The sequence below is a fragment of the Myxocyprinus asiaticus genome, chromosome 19, assembly GCF_019703515.2.
Source record: "Myxocyprinus asiaticus isolate MX2 ecotype Aquarium Trade chromosome 19, UBuf_Myxa_2, whole genome shotgun sequence".
NCBI lineage: Eukaryota > Metazoa > Chordata > Actinopteri > Cypriniformes > Catostomidae > Myxocyprinus > Myxocyprinus asiaticus.
The window spans coordinates 47,367,273-47,389,615 of record NC_059362.1 but is presented as its reverse complement, the minus strand read 5'-3'; the positions used below and the strand labels follow the sequence as shown (position 1 = coordinate 47,389,615).

General features: G+C 42.1%; 1 protein-coding gene across 1 annotated transcript in view; it reads right to left on the bottom strand.

Annotated features, from left to right (window-relative positions):
• LOC127409995 (MAM domain-containing glycosylphosphatidylinositol anchor protein 2-like) overlaps positions 1–22,343 on the bottom strand; it is a 248,363-nt gene that overhangs the window by 98,569 nt on the left and 127,451 nt on the right. The window contains exon 6 of the mRNA XM_051644966.1: positions 20,295–20,564. Within this exon, the coding sequence (XP_051500926.1) occupies positions 20,295–20,564 (270 nt within the window). The remainder of the gene's footprint in view (positions 1–20,294; positions 20,565–22,343) is intronic.

Sequence of the window (22,343 nt, the reverse complement as noted above, 5' to 3'; positions counted from 1 at the left end):
AGATTTTTTTTTTCTTTTTTCTCCCAATTTGGAATGCCCAATTCCCACTACTTAGTAGGTCCTCGTGGTGGCGCGGTTACTCGCCTCAATCCAGGTGGTGGAGGACAAGTCTCGTTTGCCTCCACTTCTGAGACCGTCAATCCGTGCATCTTATCACGTGACTCGTTGTGCATGACACCGCGGAGACTCACAGCATGTGGAGACTCATGCTACTCTCCACGATCCACGCACAACTTACCACACGCCCCATTGAGAGTGAGAACCACTAATCGCGACCACGAGGAGGTTACCCCATGTGACTCTACCCTCCCTAGCAACCGGGCCAATTTGGTTGCTTAGGAGACCTGGCTGGAGTCACTCAGCACACCTTGGATATGAACTCGCAACTCCAGGTGTGAGAGCTACCCAGGCTGCCTTCATTTTCACAGATTTTAATTTAATCATCAATTTAATCACTGTACAACAGCAACTATTTTTACTGTAATACAATAAAAACAAATGAATGTGTTTCAGTAAAGAGAATCATCAATTGCGGTAAATGTGCTAAAGTGTCCTGAAAATAATGTCACAATGCAAACATATCTTAATGGTCTTAAATGTAGTCTCTTTATTTTCTTCACACAAAATATAATTTCATATAAATATGACAAGGAGATTTCTTATGCAAGTTTGCTTGTCAGGATAAAATGTTAATTTAATTCAGGGAAATTAACCTACTAATTGCTTACTCATAGTTGACTGCATATTTAACTGAGATGGGATGTATTTAAATATTTAAAACAAAAAACACAAAATTCCCATTTAAACATAGCTGTGTCAGTAATTCAATAGTTTACATAATTAAGTTCTCCTAAATAATTCTGACACAACCAAATAATTTTTCTTATTAAATCTTTTAAACATCTCGCAGCACACTGTTTAAAATAACCTTGAATCATAATCTAATTTATCTCAGTACAAATACAGACTGAAGGTGACAATGAAACTGCTGTGATGCATCAACAGGCCTGAAATAGCAACGTCTGTAACATTTTCAATAAAACACTAGAAAACCAATCAACATGCAGATGTAGTGACCCGAGCCAATCACCCAAATCACACTTTGTACTGGGCACAAAACCAGCACCAATTCCACTGCTGGCATCCACTGCAGGCAATACAATCACACTTATTTACCAGCGAGGAAGGTCAAAGGCTTCTCACAGTGAAAGACCTGCCCTTTAAAAACATGAAGTTACCAAAAGCCAGACAAACGCATTCTACACAGTGTTTAACTAAAGTCAACAATCAAAATTGTTCTTGTTTACTTCCTTAAGTGTCCCTGTTCTTTTAACTATCAATCAGTACATGTTATTCTACAGAATATATATGTTTAATTTTATTGAATTGTAATAGATTTCTCTGCCTCTTAAACATCTTTTCTTTTCTGCTGATGTAATCAAAGCTGTATGGGCGGGGCAAAATAATATTAACCAATAGTAGCATAGCCTGCGTTTTCACAGTCCGTTCTTGTGGTGGTAAAAAACGTCAGTCCTTAAGGGGGAAAATCAGTTTCCTTCTCATGTCAAATGTTTTTTATTCAGGTAGCTACTATAAACATTTCAACTGTTGGTCCGCCATGACAGTAGTTGACCTGAATGACAAAACTGACTAATGAAGAAGACAATTTATGCTAATGTTCACTATAGCGTCCCTTGTGGCAACACTGAGAATGCAACGTGTACTTTGCATTGCATTATGAATTGTGCCATTTTACATTTCAGAACACAATACTGCATGATGCCGTTCACCTTATAAATGATGACTGTTTTTGGTCTAAGAAACTTTGACTTACATTATAACTTCAGGAGAAAAAAAAAAAAATTATAATGCTACACAATGTGTAGAATATGCCTTTTAAGAAGCAAATGCAACTAATTGGAAGGTTTGTCTTCTGGAAAGGCAAATAATTTATTGTAAACCCATTCAATGAGGCGGCAGAATTTGTGCCTGTTTTTGTGGTAATTTCTGTGCCACTGTTTCAGATACTCATCTAGATTCATTTGGTATGCAGACTGTTTACCGTATTCACATGGCGTGGCTGAATTTTATCTCTCAAACAAAAGAGCAGTCAGAGTTGTGCAATCTTTTTATCTTCTCCTCCGTGACATTATCAGACTCAAATGAGAAGGAGGACGTGAAAAACAGAAGTAACACAAAAACAAAAGCATCCTGTCAGAATCAAATGCTGTAAATTGAAAGCGCAGGACACAGAAATTCAAATGAATTTTATGAGATCCAATCCCCTGTAGCACATCAGTGTCACCTTGAACTGCAGCTGATGTCTAATGCATGTTTGAATCATGTCAGCATGCTAAAAACTGCATTGTGGCCAAACTAGGGTGGGCTGGTATAGAGAAATATTTTGATAGAGATATTTCTATACTGTTAATTCCTCTGTAGATATATTTCAGAGGTTATTAATGGGCAGGACTGCTTTACACTTGTTTGATTTGGAGACATCTGCTGTAAGTTGTGATATGCAATTTTCTATATCATGTTTATTTTTAATGAAGTTATAAACCAAAATGTGATGATAATTCTGTGAGACGCTAATACTCACTGTAGTTTGGTCTCTGAGCGAAACAAATTTTCTCATTGTATTTTACTAATCAAGACCTTTCCAAAGATATATGACACATGGCTGTGTGATCATTTTCAAATTATGAAAAAGGAACAGGTCTCCTTTGTCAGCAAATTTAAAAGCAATATTGTACAATTGGTCAGATCAGATATATTCATTGTAAAGATAAGAGTCTAGGCTTTAAAATTACACCTGTTGTGCACTGTGCAGATCAAGCAACTGGCTGTTGAGTAATACCATAATACATATTTTTTTTCATGATCAGCGCCCCCTCTCGGCCCGGTACCAGGCTGCTCCAAGTGTAAGAGGTTAATCGTGAAAGTTACAAAGAAACATGGAGTAATGCAAAACTATAGAGAGGGACTCATCACAAACAAGTCAACAAGTTTACAAGTCAATGCATTCCCAAACAAATTAATCAGTCAGGTTCCCAAATAAGCCAGTGAGTCAATGTGTTCCTAAACAAGTTAACGAGTCAACAAGTTCCCAAACAATTTGGTGAGTCAATGTGTTCCTAAATAAGTTGAAAAGTTGACATATTTCCAAACAAGCTTACAAGCCTACACATTCCCAAGCAAGTTTATGAGTCAAAGTGTTCCAAAGCAAGTTTATGAGTCAAAGTGTTCCCAAACAAGTTAATGAGTCAACAAGTTCCTAAATAAGTTAACAAGTCAACAAGGTTCCAAACAAGTTGGCGAGTCGACATGTTCCCAAAGCAGCTTAAAATTCAACACGTTCTCAATTAAGTATACGAATCGGCACGTTCCCAAACAAGCTTACAAGTCAATGTGTTCCCAAACAAGCTTACAAGTCAACGTGTTCCCAAACAAGCTTACAAGTTGATGCATTCTCAATTAAGTATACAAATCGATGCATTCCCAAACAAGCTTACAAGTCAATGCTTTCCTAAACAAGTTAACGAGTCAACAAGTTCCTAAACAAGTTAACAAATCAACAAGTTCGGGGCCTGGGTAGCTCAGTGAGTATTGACGCTGACGACCACCACTGGAGTTGCGAGTTCGAATCCAGGGTGTGCTGAGTGACTCCAGCCAGGTCTCCTAAGCAGCCAAATTGGCCTGGTTGCTAGGGAGGGTAGAGTCACATGGGGTAACCTCCTCGTGGTCATGATTAGTGGTTCTCGCTCTCAATGGGGCACGTGGTGAGTTGTGCGTGGATCGTGAAAAATAGCATGAGCCTCCACATGCTGTGAGTCTCCGCGGTGTCATGCACAGCGAGCCACGTGATAAGATGTGTGGATTGACTGTCTCAGAAGTGGAGGCAACTGAGACTTGTCTTCCGTCACCCAGATTGATGTAAGTAACCGTGCCACCACGGGGACCTACTAAGTAGTGGGAATTGGGCATTCCAAAATAGGAGATAAAAAAAATAGTCAACAAGTTCCCAAACAAGTTGGCGAATGAACATGTTCCCAAACAAGTTAACGTGTCAACAAGTTCCCAAACAAGTTTATGAGTCAACAAGTTCCCAAACAAGTATATGAGTCAACAAGTTCCTAAACAAATTAATGAGTCAACAAGTTCCCAAACAACTTTGTGTCAATGTGTTCCCAAACAAGTTAACGAGTCAATAAGTTCTTAAACAAGTTAACAAGTCAACAATTTCTTAAACAAGTTGGCGAGTGGACATGTTCCCAAACAAGTTAACGAGTCAACAAGTTCCCAAACAAGTTTACGAGTCAACACGTTCCTAAACAAGTTTGTGAGTCAATAAGTTACTAAACAAGTTAACGAGTCAACAAGTTCCTAAACAAGTTTGTGAGTCAACAAGTTCCTAAAGTTTGCGAGTCGATGTGTTCCCAAACAAGTTAACGAGTCAACGAGTTCCCAAACAAGTTGGCGAGTCAATGCATTCCCAAACAATCTTACAATTCGACGCGTTCCCAATCAAGTATACAAATTGCTGCATTTCCAAACAAGCTTACAAGTCAGTGCATTCCCAGTTAATGAAACGATGCATTTCCAAACAATCTTACAAGTCAACGTGTTCCTAAACAAGTATACGAGTCGACGCACACAATTTAACTGATGCGCAGTCGTGGGTGTGAGTATATTGACTATTTCACAATGGTTTCAAATGTGGCACATCCAATCAGAATTAAGAGTTGGAATTATCCATTTTATAATGTATGCTTTACTGTTTTGAGTCTTTTGTTTTTAACTCGATAATGTGAAGCTGTTTTTGGACTGATGCCATGTTTGTGTCCATCGAGTTCCAAATAACAAGAGAAAGTAATCAAATAAGATGAAGTACCTCTCATTGGAAAGTAATTATTTTACTGCATTCTCTAATTATAGTCATTGTCACATGATCATGTAATATAGACATCCATTTTTATTTAATTTATTTTTTTAACAAAAATGACTTTATTATGATATATACCATTACCGTAACATACAATCACTCCTACTGATTATGGTTGTTCCGCACAGCTCTGAGCCAAACTATTAGATTTCACAGAAACTCTTAGTTAGCTGTAAATCACAAAGCAAGAATGACTTGTCAAGTCAGATAAGAGCAACAAAAAATACCCATGTCAGTGATAAGCATGCCACTGGACCAGATAATAAATACATCGCACAGTGACAAAGTCAAAATCAACAACTAAAAATGTTATTTACTCTGATGAGTGTAACATTATGACCTTCAAAGCTGCAAGTGATTGTTGCAGAGGAGTAAACTGAAAAATCTAAATGCATGGACAATTCTGAGGGCCCATGCCAAATTTCATCCAATTCTACTACTACTGTAGGTGGTGCTATAACATAAGGAAATCGTAATTGTGCAACTGTGATCAAAGCAAAAATTCGACACCAAAACAACTATGCCTACAAAATCCACAGAAATCAATTCTGTCAATGTTTTTGCTTGGCAACTGTAAACAACAGCTTTACTTTCTTCTTAACTAGAACTATTTTCGCTCATCAAAGCGCTTCAGAGTTACAAGCAAATGAAGTATTTAGGGTGGCCCATTTTCACTTATCGATCTGCATCTTCTAAACGCAAAATCCAAACTTAATGAAACTTGGTAAACTTTGACACAAACATTTTGAGGACGTATGCCAAACATTGTCCATTTCTGTCTATATGGGGGTGCTAACTCTGCAACTGTTTCATCAAGAAAACTGGAATTTGGCATGCACCTTCTTTGATTTAGGTGCTTACATATCCTTAAAAATCTTGAATGGACAAATCAACAAATCTGGCCACCAACAGCTAATCAAATTTCAGCAGCTAATAACTTGTGCTGTGTACGGCCAATCATAATGAAACTTGCCACATTTCTACTGTTGCCCAGTATATACAATCACACCAACCTACACTAGTCTACATGGACCCCAGAGACAGACATGTCAAAGAGAAACATGTCAAAGAGAAACAGTCCTTTAACAGCCACAGTCGAGAATACTTTAGGTGCATCTCCACTTCTAGAGTGTTTGAATTCCGCATGAATTACGCCCGTCTGCTACTGTTGCCATTTCAGAGCTAATGGAGTGTGTCATGTTCACAGTGGACTGCAAATACACTAGACAGTGTACTGCACAACAAAGAGCAGGTACACTGTCTTCTCCCCTCACAGACACAACACATGCGGTCTTTGAAAGCGTGTTAAACTTCAATAAGGACACACCGAGGAACTTTCTCATTTTCCCTGTCCAACTGCATGTTCAATTCATCACTTCTTGCACTTTTGTATAAACCATGAGCTTGTGTGGTGTTTGGGGAAGAATTTTATTTGGCTGTGACACAGCTGAACAGAAATAGACCAAGAACGAATGGAAATGGCATGAGTAGCTTATGAAACGAAAAGGAAAATCCAAGCGACACAAGACTTGCAGAATCCGCATTCCAAGTTAAAGGAGAGTCTATTGCTCACAGAAAGGGCAGCTTTGAAAGAACTGAGGCACAGAAACGCGAGTTAACACACACAAAAGCAAGTTTGAGATGCATTACTGATGCTGTGGCCTCTGCTCTGTTGATCTCTCTAAAAACCTTTGATGTTTCTGTCACTGAATCGAGAGCCGATACCACTCATCCTTTTAAACAAACCTACCTTGAGTCAAGATAAAAGCACATGATTATCAAAAGCGAATGCACTAATAATGCAAATGCATTGTTCATTAGGATGATGCACATAATGTAGTTCATACAACAAACCTTTAAACAGATACTGTCTGAATAACACATATACATACTCGACAGTCTTTATATGCCATGATAGTATACTATCTAGTGTACTGCCTTTATGCTGATTTAATAATAAAAAAATAAAATAAATAAATAAATACACACAAAGATATATTATTAAAATAAAAAAAAATGTATGTACAGTATATGTCATGGTAGAATTTCTTGCTAATTTAAATAATAAATAAATAAATAAATAAATTTTATATATATATATATATATATATATATATATATATATATATATATATATATATATATATATATATACAGTGGTGGCCAAAAATATTGGCACCCTTGGTAAATATGAGCAAAAAGGCTGTGAAAAAAATCTGCATTGTTTATCTTTTTGATCTTTCATTCAAAAAATTCACAAAAATCTAACCTTTAATTGAAGTAAAACAATTGAAACGGGAAATATATCATTATTAAATAAATATAAATATTCTCCAAAACATGTTGGCCACAATTATTGGCACCCCTAGAAATTCTTATGAGTAAAATATATCTGAAGTATATTCCCATTCATATTTTATATTATCTGGGTGACTCGGAACATGAAATTGTTCAGGATTGACTTCCTGTTTCACAGGGGTATAAAAATGAGTAACACACAAGCCAAATTCCCTTAATCATCAATCACAGTGGGTTAGACTAAAGAATATAGTTCTGATGTGTGGCAAAAGGTTGTTGAGTTTCACAAAATGGGAAGTGGCTATAAGAAAATAGCTAAAGCATTGAAAATGACCATTTCCACCATCAGGGCAACAATTGAGATGTTCCAGTCAACTTGAGATGTTAAGAACTGGCCTGGAAGAGGACATGTGTCTATATTGTCTCCACACACGGTGAGGAGGATGGTTCAAGTGGTCAAAACTTCTCCAAGGATCACAGCTGGTGAATTGCAGTAATTAGTTGTGTCTTGGGGTCAGAAATTATCCAAAACTACAATCAGAACTTACGTACATCACCACAAGTTGTTTGGGAGGGTTTCAAGTAAAAAAGCCTCTGCTCTCATCCAACAATAAACTCAAGCATCTTCAGTTTGCCAGACACTACTGGAACTTCAAATGGGACCAGGTTCTGTGGTCAGATGAAACAAAAAAAGAGCTTTCTGGCAAACACCTGAGATGGGTTTGGCGCACACAGAGATGAAGAAGTACCCAATGCCCATGGTTAAATATGGTGCTGGATCTTTAATGTTGTTGGGCTGTTTTTCTGCCAGAGGTCCTGGACATCTTGTTCTGATAAATGGCATCATGGACTCTATCATATACCAACAGATAAAAAATCTAAACCTGACTGCCTCTGTCAGAAAGCTTAAAACGGGCCATGGTTGGATCTTCCAGCAGGACAATGATCCAAAACACACATCAAAATCAACACAAAAATAGTTCACTGACCACAAAATCATGGTTCTGCCATGACCATCCCAGTCCCTTGACCTGAAACCCATAGAAAACCTGTGAGGTGAACTGAAGAGTCAGAGCTGTTATCTTGGCAAAGGGAGGTTGCAAAAAGTATTGAATAAAAGGGTGCCAATAATTATGGCCAATTTTTTTTTTATTTTATTTTTTTATTTTTATTTTTTTACTTCAATTAAAGGTTAGATTTTTGTGATTTTTTTTTTAATTTTTTTTTTTTTTTTTTATGAAAGATCAAAAGGATAAACAGGGAGCCTTCTAACGGTCACGATCACTGTCTTTCGTGTCTGGGCACTGCTCACGCGGAGACAGCGTTCGTGGATGGTCACGTTCTCATTGCGAGAATGTGTCCATGGCAACGTTGCGGTCGCGGCTCGCCTTCATAAGGAAGCGAGCCACCCCAGAGGCTCCCGCCTCGGTCCTTTTACCCACGGGTTTGAGGCCAGCGCGGCTAGCACTGGGGGCGATTTGGGGACCCCAATGGGACCGCCTCCGCCGGGTATCCCCCCACGGACCTCCCATTCCCCAGCACGCTCGTCTGCCCCGATCGGGCTTACGGGTGAGTCCGCCGGCTCGTCTCACGGCGAGTTCGACCTCTTATTCGGAGCTCGCGAAAGTGATGAGCTCTCGAGCGCAGCATCGGAGAGCGGGCTCGTCCAGTCGGAAGCCTCAGCTGGGCTCCTCCCTTCGGGGTCGATCGGCCAGTCACAGGCTGACGCGGAGATGACGACATGCTTTCCCGGACAGCCGCGAGCGTCGGTTAGAGTGGATTTCACCGCTCTTCCCTGAACCCTCGCGGCTCTGTGATTGGTTCCTGGGCTCGCGGCGCCGCTCAAAGCCACGCCCCGCCCCGTTCCTTTCTTCCCGGAAGTGCATGAAGAGCTGACAAGGTCGCGGGAGGCACCTTTTACTGCCCGGTCCCGATCTTTTCAGCTTCCCCACCCTCACTACCCTCGATGGGGGGGCGGCCAAGGGTTATTCGGCAATCCCCCGGTGGATAAAGGCGCTCGCGGTGCACCTATGCCCGTAGAGCGCCGCCACCTGGCGCGGGTGCCCAAAGTCCCCGTCCAAGGCCTGTAGGTTTACGTCGTCTCTGACGGTCAAAGCCTACGGCGCTGCTGGACAAGCCGCCTCCGCCCTGCACGCCATGGCTCTCCTGCAAGTCCACCAAGGCACTAAAGGAACTGCACGAGGGTAGTTCTGCCCCGGGATTGATGCAGGAACTGCGCTCGGCGACCGACCTCGCTCTCCGAGCGACGGAGGTCACGGCGCGGTCTCTCGGGCGGACGATGGCCACACTAGTGGTTCAGGAGCGCCACCTTTGGCTCAACCTGGTCGAGATGGGTGAGGCCGACAGGACACGATTCCTTGCTGCCCCCATTTCCCAGGCGGGCCTATTCGGCGACACCGTCGAGGACTTTGCCCAGCAGTTCTCGATGGTAGAGCAGTAGATGGATGCTAGCCGGCTTGTCCTGCCCTGGCGTGGCTCAAGATCCCGCACCTCATCTACTCATCGCCGAGGGCGTACCCCTGCAGTGACTGCACCGGCTCCGCCGCAGCCCGCCCCTCCGGCCCGGCCCCGGCGTGGAGCCCACCGCAGGAAGCCAACGCCACCCGTCTCACAGCCGGCACCGAAGAACCCACGGAGGTCTTCGAAGCGCCCCTGAGACGGGCGACCCAGGGACAACGAAACCCGCTGCTCTGGAGCTGGTAAGCAGATCTTCTTTTTGTTACCTTTTGTATTTAATTGCGCTGCATGCCCAAGTGGCTGCAATACTCAAGAGCTCCGCAAGAGTGGTTTCCTTGTTCTCTGGGTCACATATTCGGTGTGTACGGCTGGCATCACGACCACCGTCCACTACTCCATTTGGCAGGTTGGCACTCCAGCGGCGGTCTCCCGCCCTGAGCGCCCAGCTGTGGCACAAATCCACCCCCGATGTGACAGTCTCCACGGGTCATGAGGACAGGCCTCTTCCTCCCCCGTCCCAGGCTGTTCCGGGGGTGGTCACAAGGAGCCAGGTAAGTGCTTCGATGTCCTCGGACTCAGCACGGCCACGATGCGGTGTGGCACCTCAAGCTCCGCCCCGCCGCGAGGCCCCACCCGCCGGTACAGTACCGAAAAAAGGCGGTGGGTTGCGGCCAATCTTGGACCTGCGAGTACTGAACCGGGCCTTACACAGACTCCCGTTCAAGATGCTGACGCAAAGACGCATTCTAGCGAGCGTCCGGCATCAAGATTGGTTCACGGCAGTAGACCCGAAGGATGCGTACTTTCACGTCTCGATCCTTCCTCGACACAGACCCTTCCTGCGGTTTGCGTTCGAGGGTCAGGCGTATCGTACGAGTCCTCCCTTTCGGTCTGTCCCTGTCTCCTTGCATCTTTACGAAGATCGCAGAGGCTGCCCTTGCCCCGTTAAGGGAGGTGGGCATTCGCATTCTCAACTATCTCGACGACTGGCTAATCCTAGCTCACTCTCAAGACGGGTTATGCGCACACAGGGACCTGGTGCTCTCACACCTCAGCCGACTAGGGCTTCGGGTCAGCTGGGAAAAGAGCAAGCTCCTCCCGGTTCAGAGCATCTCTTTTCTCGGTTTGGAGTTGCACCTTACGAACGAGCGCGCCCAGTCGGTGCTGGCCTGTTTGAAGGCGTTCAAATGGAAAACAGCGGTTCCACTGAAACATTTTCAGAGGCTCCTGGGGCATATGGCGTCCTCGGCGGTGGCCACCCCGCTCGGGTTGATGCATATGAGGCCGCTTCAGCACTGGCTCCAGACTCGAGTCCCGAGACGGGCATGGCGCCACGGGACACACCGTGTGGCCATTACGTCCGTCTGTCACCGTCTTTTCAGCCCTTGGACCGACCTCTCGTTTCCACGAGCAGGTGTTCCGCTAGAACTGGTCTCCAGGCGCGTCGTGGTCATGACAGACGCCTCCAAAATGGGCTGGGGCACTGTTGGCAATGGGCACGCAGCCGCCGGCCTCTAGACGGGTCCGCGGCTGCGTTGGCACATCAACTGCCTCGAGTTACTGGCAATTCTGCTCGCCCCGCGGAGGTTCCGGCCGTTGATCCAGGGCAAGCACGTGCTAGTTCGGACAGACAGCACGGCAGCGGTAGCATATGTCAACCGCCAAGGCGGTCTGCGCTCCTGCTGTATGTCATAACTCGCCCGCCGTCTCCTCCAACGGAGTTAGCAGCACCAAGTCGCTGCAAGCCACTCACATCCTGGGCAACCTCAACACTCCGGCGGACGCGCCGTAACAACAGGTTACCCTCAAGGGAGAGTGGAGACTCCACCTTCAGGTGGTCCAGCTGGTTTGGAGTCGATTCAGTCAGGCACAGGTGCACCTGTTCGCCTCCCAAGAATCCTCCCACTGCCCGCTCTGGTACGCCCTCACCGAGGCCTTCCTCGGCATAGACGCGCTGGCACACAGCTGGTCCCCTGGCATTCGCAAATATGCGTTTTCCCCAGTGAGCCTGCTCGCACAGACCCTGTGCAAGGTCAGGGAGGACGAGGAGAAGGTCGTCCTGGTAAGCACCCTACTGGCCCGCCCAGACGTGGTGCTTGGACCTCACGCTCCTCGTGACAGCTCCCCCCGGGCAAATTCCCCTGAGGAAGGCCCTTCTTTCTCAGGGAAGGGGCACCATCCGGCACCCGCGCCCAGACCTCTGGAATCTCCATGTCTGGCCCCTGGACGGGACGCGGAAGACCTAAGCTGTCTCCCACCTGCGGTGGTAGACACGTTCACTCAGGCTAGGGCTCCCTCTACGAGGCACCTGTATGCCTTTAAGTGGTGTCTGTTCGCTAAGTGGTGTTCTTCCCATCAGGAAGACCCCCAGAGGTGCGCAGTCAGATCAGTGCTTTCCTTCCTGCAAGAGAGGTTGGAAGGGAGGCTGTCCCCTTCCACCTTGAAGGTGTACGTTGCTGCCATAGCAGCACACCATGACGCAGTCGACGGTAAGTCCTTAGGGAAGCATGATCTGATCATCAGGTTCCTAAGAGGCGCCAGGAGGCTGAATCCCTCCAGGTCACGCCTTGTTCCCTCATCAGACCTCTGTAGTTTTTCAGGGTCTACAGAGAGCCCCCTTTGAGTTTTGCAGTCAGCCGGGCTTAAGGCACTCTCCTTGAAGACTGCCCTCCTGACTGCGCTCACTTCCATCAAGAGGGTAGGTGACCTGCAAGCGTTCTCTGTCAGTGAAACATGCCTGGAGTTCAGTCCGGGCTATTCTCACGTGATCCTGAGACCCCCGACCGGGCTATGTGCCCAAGGTTCCCACCACTCCTTTTAGGGACCAGGTGGTGAACCTGCAAGCGCTGCCCCAGGAGGAGGCAGACCCAGCCCTGTCGTTGCTGTGTCCGGTGCGTGCTTTACACATCTATTTGGATCGCACGCAGAGATTTAGAATCTCTGAGCAGCTCTTTGTCTGCTTTGGTGCACAGCGGAAAGGAAGCGCTGTCTCCAAGCAGAGGATCGCCCACTGGCCCATTGACGCCATAACTATGGCATGTCTCGCCCAAAACATGCCGCCCCCAGTAGGGCTACGAGCCCATTCTACCCGTGGTGTAGCGGCTTCTTGGGCCCTAGCCAGAGGTGCCTCTCTAACAGACATTGCAGAGCAGCGGGCTGGGCAACACCCAACACCTTTGCAAGGTTCTACAACCTCCGGGTGGAACCGGTTTCGTCCCAGGTAGTGGCACGCAACACAAGCGGATAAGCCCGGGATAGCCGGTTGGGTGTATCGCTTGCACACAGCGCCTTCCACCTCCTTTTGAGCTGAAGACGTGCGCTGTTAATTCCCAGTAGTGTTCACAAAAGTTGTTCCCTGGTTGACTTCCTCCGAGCCCTGTGGCAGTCGAGTTTTCGGAGAGACTCGCTGCCGGCCCAGTACACGCGCTAACTAAGAGCCCGGTTCTGGGGTAGGTGCTCCGCATGTGGCGGTTCCCTGTAAGGCTAACCCCATGCGATCTATATCTTCCGCTAGTTCGTTTCCCTACTGGCAAACTGCGTCTTCCTTGGGCAGAGCCCCTCAGTCTCCATGTTGTAGTAACTCTTCCCCCATTGGGCAGGATCTACCTTGAAGGCTCTCCACATGGTTGGAAAGACCATGTGATGTATTCTTCCACTTAAATATCCCCCCCTCTCTTGGGGTGAGATGTGGTCTCCGCGGTGTCCTTCCCTTGGGAGGGACACCCCCCGACTAGACCTGGCGGCCCAGTCAGATAATCCCCCTTCTTTTTTAGGGAGTGGAAAAAGAGAAGGGAAGGAGGCCACGACTGCGTTAAGCCTGTCTCTATCTCTGGGTAGTCGACTTGTCCCCAAAAAGGGCCGTTTGACACTCATAACTGTGTTGGGGGAGGTTACGTGTTGACCTGGTGCGCTGGCTATGAGGCACACAGCAAGTCTGCCCACCACACACCGCCAGTTCACGTAACACAGTTCAGCCTTGTGGCGTTTTGTATAGGGACCCCTAGTGTCACTACATCGACACCAACGTCGAGTGAGTGACAGATAGGGAACGTCATGGTTACTGGTGTAACCTCCGTTCCCTGATGGAGGGAACGAGACGTTGGTCCCTCCTGCCACAACGCTGAACTACCCGCTGAAATGGCCGGACCTTATACCGGCTCCTCAGCGTAAAACCTGAATGAGTGGTTGCATACCAGCTCCTTTTATACCCGTATGTTCGGGGGAGTGGCATGCAAATACCACTCGCCAATTTTCATTGGCCTTTTATCAAAGACCAGAGGTGTCTCGGGCTCCCAAGAGTGACCCCTAGTGTCACTATATCTACACCAACGTCTCGTTCCCTCCATCAGGGAACGGAGGTTACACCAGTAACCATGACGTTTCTTGCTGATTTAAATAAAAAAATAAAAAAAGTCAAATTGAGTTTCAACTCACAAACACACAAAAGCATGATATTTATCTAAATGAATTTTAATGTATTGACAACTCTATATTAAAATAAAAGATAACACTTTACATTAAGATTGTATTTGTTAACATTAGTTACATTAATCAACTAAATATGAACTATCAATAAACAACAATTTTGCAGCACTTATACATCTGGGATAATGTAAATTTACACATATGCAAATATATTTTTAAAACTAAAAGTTGTATATATTAACATTAGTTAATGCATTACAAACTATAGTGAATTTACAATAAACAATTGCGTTTTCATAAATTAATACTAACTAAATTAATAAATACTGTGTTGCTATATTGTTAAAAAAAATAAAAGAACTTTCTTTTAAAGTGTTATTAAATAAAATAATAAAGTGAAACATGTATTTTACCATTTATGGAATAAATTAATGAGTGTACATTATTATTCATTACGAGATCCACCAAGAGACATGCTAAATCACAGATATCTAAAACAGAAAGTTACATTTCTTTCAAAATGCATTAGTGCTGGACGTACGTAAGCGCCGAGCGATGTCACAGCACGCCATACAATGCAGCATCACTCTCCTATACATACAAACATACATACATACTGTATATCTGCTGTTGTACTATATAACTACCATCCTAGAACAGAAATATGTGGAGATGCACGGTACAGCTCTATTATAGTGTGTCCTAGATATTAATAGAACAAACGGTTGAGCCATTAGCTTATATTTGATGGACTGGATATTTTTCCAAGAGAACATCCTTGGCAAAAATGAGTCTGTAGCTCTGTTTCAAACCCCTAGACAGCTGCTTCACTGTCTAATGGCTGCATGGGTAGCATCCCCTTCTTAGGCAGCATCCCAGTTGAAATGTAAAATTTGGGTAGCAGGCTGGTTTTGGACTTACCTTTTAAGGCTGGATTTAACGTAGGCGTGCAGGCTGCATATTGATTTCTTTCTTCATTCTTTTTTCAGAATACAGCAGATAGACTGCACTTGTTTTTGTGAATATAATGTGTTCCATATTATCTGCTTAAGAGGTTTTCAATTCTGGTTATACAATGCCGAGACCACATCACCAACATTTCTGATCCGAGCTGTGAATGTGCTCCATCTAACGCGATTACGTCCCTGTTCTACTCCACATAATCCAGAGATGGACAGAGCCGTGTGGTTTCTGAAGAGAACAACGCATTTAATCATGCAAACAACTGCAGCTCAAATAGACAGATTTCCAAAGGTTCATGTCCTCACTGTCTCAGTCTGTCTCTCTGATGCAGTTTTAACTAGTCTTATGTAGCTAGACCTTTAACTTTGTCCGTATAAAATAATATCACCACCACTTTTTCAGCTCTCTTGATTCCGGAAGTATTTTCCCTATTCATTTTTGCCATAGGGATTTAATAAAATCCTTCATAAAAGAGTTGTAAGCCATGAACCATACCAACCAGCTACGAGGTGAATCACAACATCACAAACTTTGATTTGAGGCAAAAAAAAAAAAAAAAATTAAAACATCATACAAAAAGACAAAGATACAAGACTGTCTACTGAACATCTTTAATGAGGGAATTAACTACATCAAATTAAAAACAATGGAATGGAAAAATATATAACTATTAATTTGAAGATGTTGATTATAAGTATAGATACAATATATTTTAAGCTTATCGTAAGATATATAAAAATATTATAATCTTTTGAAAATGATTTCAGCATAAAAAAAAATCAAAATGCAAAAATGCAAATTCAGTTTTTATACAAATAGATTTCCACTGAAAAAGTAAGTTGCGAGAAAATTCACATTTTATTCTTTGATGTGACATTGACAACTCAAGCCATTATTGCGAGATGCATCATCTGTAAAGTGTAAAAACTGTGTAAGGAAAACTGTACATTTTTCTAATAATACCTTTTTTCTTTCTTTTTTTTTTTTATACGTTTGGTTAAAGTTTAAGACATTTTTGTCATTTTTATATTACATTCCCTTGCACATACTGTAACTGTATATCTGTATTTATATATTTCTACATACATTATTCTGTCCTATTGTGTATTTCTCCATTTATTTTTATTTACTGTTTTATAGTTTATTTTATTTTATCATATGTGTCTTGTTTTTTATTCTCTTTGCACTGGAAGCTTCTGTCACCCAGACAATTTTCTTGTGTGTGTGTGTGTGTGTGTGTGTGTGTGAGAGTGTGTGTTTGTGTGTGAGTGTGTGTATTTGTGTGTGTGTGTGTGTAGATGTGTGTGTGTGTGTGTGTGTGTGTTTGTGTGTGTGTGTTTGTGTGAGTGTGTGTTTGTGTGTGTGTGTGAGTCTGTATTTGTGTGTGTGTGTGAGTGTGTGTATTTGTGTGTGAGAGTGTGTGTTTGTGTGTGTGTGTTTGTGTGTGTGTGTTTGTGTGAGTGTGTGTTTGTGTGTGTGTGTGAGTCTGTATTTGTGTGTGTGTGTGAGTGTGTGTATTTGTGTGTGTGAGTGTTTGTGTGAGTGTGTGTGTGTGTGTGTTTGTGTGTGTGAGTGTGTGTTTGTGTAGAGTGTGTGTGTGTGTGTGTGTGTTTGTGTGTGTGTTTGTGTGTGTGTGTGTGTGTGTTTGTGTGTGTTTGTGTGTGTGTGTGTGTGTGTGAGTGTGAGTTTGTGTGTGTGTGTGTTTGTGTGTTTGTGTGTGTGTGTGTTTGTGTGAGTGTGTGTGTGTGTGTGTGTGTGTTTGTGTGTGTACAAACTGCATTTTTTGAATGAATATTAATTGTATTATAATTTGTCAAAAGATTAGTAGGTTTTTGTTAATAGATTGTAGTGCAGCTAGCTACTTTTTTCCAGAGGGGTAATTTGACGAGTTAAACACTTGTAAACACACACAGAACAATGCGATTGCTCCTATGTAAACAATGCACTGTATAAACAGTGTAAACAATAGACAATTTAAACAATAACGTACAGATTCAGAGAGGTTTCCTCTAAACTAGTTCTAGGAAATGTTTGATTTCTGCTGTTCGGCTAATTTCCTAGAGTAACAGAGTGTTGAAGGAAACCCACATCACTTTCGGAGGTGTGATGGCACATGGTAAGAGGTGTTTCGGATGGCAAATGCACTAGTATCAGTTTCAGAGGAATACCGAGTGGCAAATGGTGCCTTTTATTGAAAGTGATGTCTGTTAGAAACCTCCGGCGCTCACTTTTATTACAGAGAGAGATGCTCTGGACGCGCATGAAATAAAGTGCTGAAAATGGACCCGTTTTTGGCGAGCAGTCGAGATCCTTTAATCCTGACGGAGGGACGTTGGTAAGCCACTAGCATGCTGGGATACCAGAGGAACGGGCCAAACTGAAAGTCATCGTGAGCTGTCTTGAGTGTGCCGAGAAAAGCCGCCATCTGCCGCGCTGAGATCTGCCCGAACACAGATGCGCCGTTTGCCAAAGCAATGCTCGGAGGGCTGTTCAAGGACCAGTGTGACAAACAAACATAACCTCACACAAACACACACATGCGTTCACTCATTAGGGGGTGTCAACTCTGACTGCTTAATATTTCTTGCCACAAAAACCTTCACTTTACCAGGTTAAAGACCCAGCTAAGGACTTTATTGTAATTGACTGTATTATACACATTTGGGTGGATCTCATGAAACCTGTCCAGAACATATCCAGGTCATATGTCACCACAGAATCAAAAGAAAAACATAAGAAATTATATTTTGCTTAAAGAAAATGAAGAAAAAAAATGTCATTGTTGACATACTTTTTTTATTAGAATTAAATAGTCTGCCAACCCCAAATTCTCATTATCAAAATGGCTAAAATCTACAGCAATACAGTAATGAACACTGATTAAAGGCAATGTATTCACAAGCTACCATGATGCATAAATGTATTTATTTATTTATTATTTATTTTTTTGTCCTTTTTCAATTTGTATTAATCATATTTGATATTTGCTGGGGGAAATGTGGTTAATTATCATAAAAATAATGGAACAATTCTTAACCCCTTAAACCCACAGGCGGGTCCAAACCCCCTTTGGACCCGCCTGTGGGTTTAAGGGGTTAAGAATTGCTTATATTTTCGCTATATAACGGAAAAATGTTACTCTTAAAACGTTAAAGTCTCCGTAAACATAATTCAGGCATATGAGGTATCATTTGAAATCATAGAATCTGAACTTTTCAGAGATAACCATCAATTCTGCATTTATGTTACTTAAAATAATAAAATAAGGCCTCAAAACATTCAGGTTGAAAATCAGCGCCCTCTAGTGGTAATTGGGTAGAAATATTTAAATGAAAACAAAAGTCCTTCACATAGCACATAGCATATGAATGTAATATATCAAATGAAAGCTCTCACTCTCAGGAATGTGACTGTATAGTTTATTCTGTTGCACTAATACCACAGTTTAAAAGATTTTCAAAAGAATCACAATGTGAAATATGATTTCTGTAAGTCATCAAATACAAACGTCTCTTTTATGCTCTAATAACTGCTGCTGTCAGCCCCAAGTAGCCAAAAACTTTATATCTGCTTTTACCTTATGCATTTTTTTTTAAACAATTAGCCATTGTTTACTTGTCTGTGAATTTTCTTGGCTGAATAACCCAATGTTATATCTTAGATGTCCAGAAGAAAATATGCTATCCAGAAGGAAAACCATGCAAAACAAATCATCAGGAAAATATTTTTTTGACTACTGATGATGAAATGTTACATATCATCGCAATGGGGAGGATCTCAGATTTCTAATGATACTTAAATTGAGCTTCTAGTCCACTCAGCTGCCGAGATATTCGATGAAACAATGAGGGTGGTGCTTGAACTGAAAATTAGACTGAATGTCCATGGACGAGCAATTCTTTTCTAGTACTTTCTGCCATCTAGTCAAATAAAATGAGTCTTTTAATAGTGAGAAAGAGTGAACAGAACCAGAATTACATGTTTACAAAGTTAGGACAAAAAAAAAAATAAAAAAAAATAAAACAAACAAACAAAAAAAAAAAAAATATATATATATATATATATACAGTATATATAGCATATGATTATAAACACATACAATATTATTTATGAGTAATTGTCTTTATTTTATTTGGGTGGTTCTCTAAAAAAATTAGACCAATTTTTTTGCAATTAGTCCACAGTATGTGTGAATGGTGAACTTTTAAATTTGAGTGTGAAAAATTGCTGGCGGCAGCCCAAAAAATGACCCAGAGTTTAAGTTTAATGGTCCTAAAAACAGGCTTCATTTACTTTAAGAAAAATATTATTTATTTTTTTTCTTCTTCTTTTGGGGTCAAATATGATAAAACCAAATTGGTTCATTTTGGCTCTTTAATAAGCATTGTAAAATAAACTGTAAAATGCCAACAGTGTTGCCCTTTTCAGCAAAATGAGAGCAATTATTTGAAGCCTGACATATGTTTCACATGCTAACAGAAACAAAAGTGCCAAAGGAAAAATGTTTCCCAAGCAAGTCTGTTGCCATAACAATCAATGTTTTCAGAAAAATCGATTAAAAATGACAGCACAAGTATGGCAAAATTAATGTTTAGAGCTTTTCAGATAGTATATTGACAAAAAATCTGAGCATTGACACTTTCTGTTTTTAAATAGATTTAAAATTGCATACAGTCTCTTCATGTTTGTCAAAACAAACAAACAAACATGCAATAATGTATGTAAATATGTATATGTTTACGTAAATATGTGGGGAATGTTTTCCACTGACCGTTCATACGTTTACGAGAACAATTGAACACATTTATTCAAGTTTCAAAATGAATTGAGATGTTGCGCCACTCTGGATCACACACACAACAAGATTAATTTCTTAAAAAGACCATTGTATGTACCTTTCGCCATCGGCCTTGAGGAAGAACCCATAATGAAAGGATTGCGTTGGTCACTTTTGTTTGGAACGACTCTACACACGTTTCCCCCATTCCTTCAGTGCTCTTCAAGAGTGCAAAAATGCCATTTGGAATTCATCTATTACTAAATGCAAACCTCACTATAAATACAGTCACAGTTTATGATTTTTCCTAACTTGTGTTATGAAACTTTAAAAACTTTTGTATATTTACATTTGTATTCTGTGTCATTGCTTTTCCCATGCTGTGAATCAAAAAGTGAGTTCTTTTACCTCTAACGATGATGGTTGTGGATTTTTTGGCCGGGTTTCCCACGTTATTGCTGGCCACACAGCTGTAGACACCAGCATCCTCTGAGGAAATGGCGGGCAGAGTAAGGGTGCCGTTCTTCACCACACTCTTCTCAGGCAGAGCGCCCGTACTGGTGGACCAGGTGAGGGCTGGCGCGGGCTCTCCACCCGTCGTGATACACACCAGCGACACCGTCTGCCCAGGATTCACCACGATCGGATCTTCCACCAACAGCTTGATGGACGGAGAAGCTGCAAGAGCACAAAGACTGTGCAGATCAACATGATACATGTAATAGTTCTGTTGGTCTTTGTTTTGTTTTCATGTCTCGTGTTGTTCATGTCTTTTATTTTGAAAGTGTTTTGTCACTGTTGTTGGGTTTCCTGTTCTTTCTCTTCCTGTTGGTTAAGAAATGTTTGGCTATGTTCAGAATAGCAGAACAGAATACTACCATACTACTTAGACCATTTTAGTAGTATTCAGTGTATACAGCAAAGCAATCAGTAAGAAGTATGCAAGTATTCCCTTTGGAGTGGAATACTAGAGTACTACTTACTAAATGCAGCACCGTGTACACTGTATACTGCCTACCATTTAAAAAATATTTTGTGAAACCGTATGCAATAATAATAATAAAAAAAATCACAATACTATGCTACATTGTCTTCACATGACCTCAATGGTTGTCAAGAAAGATGTTGATATTACATCCGGTTCATTCATCACACTGGAAATGACCTCAAAGTATACAGTATATATCCCTGTGTTTGCAAGTGTCTTTTGTCAAACAAAAGGCCAATTATAACTTCAAAAATATAGCTGCAAGCACAAATTACGGAGCCAAGCACACCAACGGCATTTAAGGAAGTATGATTGGTCATGAATGATTATGATTTCAAGAAAAGCGGCATAAGAAACATGAGCAGAACTGCTTATTTTACAATGCAATTTATTCTACCTTTTGACCAATAGGTGGTGCTGACAGTTTCATGTCAATACACCAAAGCGTTGCCAAGATACAGCCTAAGATCCATTTTGGCATCTTGCCATGAAATTCGTTGATGCGTTTCACAAGAACAGTTTGGGCTATCAAAAATCTCTTCATACATTTTGGCCGAGAATGTCCCTTGATTATATATGCCAAATTTTGTGCAAATCGGACGTACAGCCTAGGAGAAGTTCAATTACATTTAAAATAGTGGACAGGAAGTATGGCTGACCATGGAAAATTGGGTATCATCATACTCGGCATGACTCGGCAGGATATTAGATCAAACTAGTCAATTGTTAAAAGCATTTTTACTCATTTTATTATAATTTTTGACCACAAGGTGGCGCTAGCCCTAAACTTTGTAGGTACCCTCGGAAATGGTGTCGTCATGCCCAAAGGAATCTAAAGAGACCAGTCTCATGATTTTAGGCCAAACTATTTAGAAGTTATTAGCAAAAATAGCAATTTTTCATATATCCTGACCACTAGGTGGCACTGTGCCAAAACTGCAGGTACCCCCAAGTCATGTTGGCTATGACATATAGCAAATTTCGCTTCAATATGCCAAAGTGTTGCAAAGATAGAATCTCACATCTATTTTGGCATGCTCTCCTTCTAATTTGTTGAAGCCTTATACAAGAACAGTTTGGTTTTATCAAAAATATTTTAATTCTTTTTTTTCTCTAGTGTCTCTAGATACATGCAACATTTCAGGAAAATCGGACATACGGTCTAGGAGGAGTTTGAAATAGTAGGTTTTTTGGAAAATTCAATATGGCGTAAAATCTAGTTGGGCAGAAATTTTAACAGTTGGTGGCGCTAGAGAGTTTAAGTTAGAGACCCCAAATTTGGGTAAGATACTTTTCAGAGTGTCCTCTATCTGTGTGCCAAATTTCATAACTTTCCTATGTACGGTTCTATGGGCTGCCATATATTCAAGGGTGGAAGAAGAAGAAAAAGAACACTAACGGATACCATAGGTGCATTTGTACTGTCGGTGCTTGGCCCCTAATAAAAGACATGAACAGCATGAAAACAA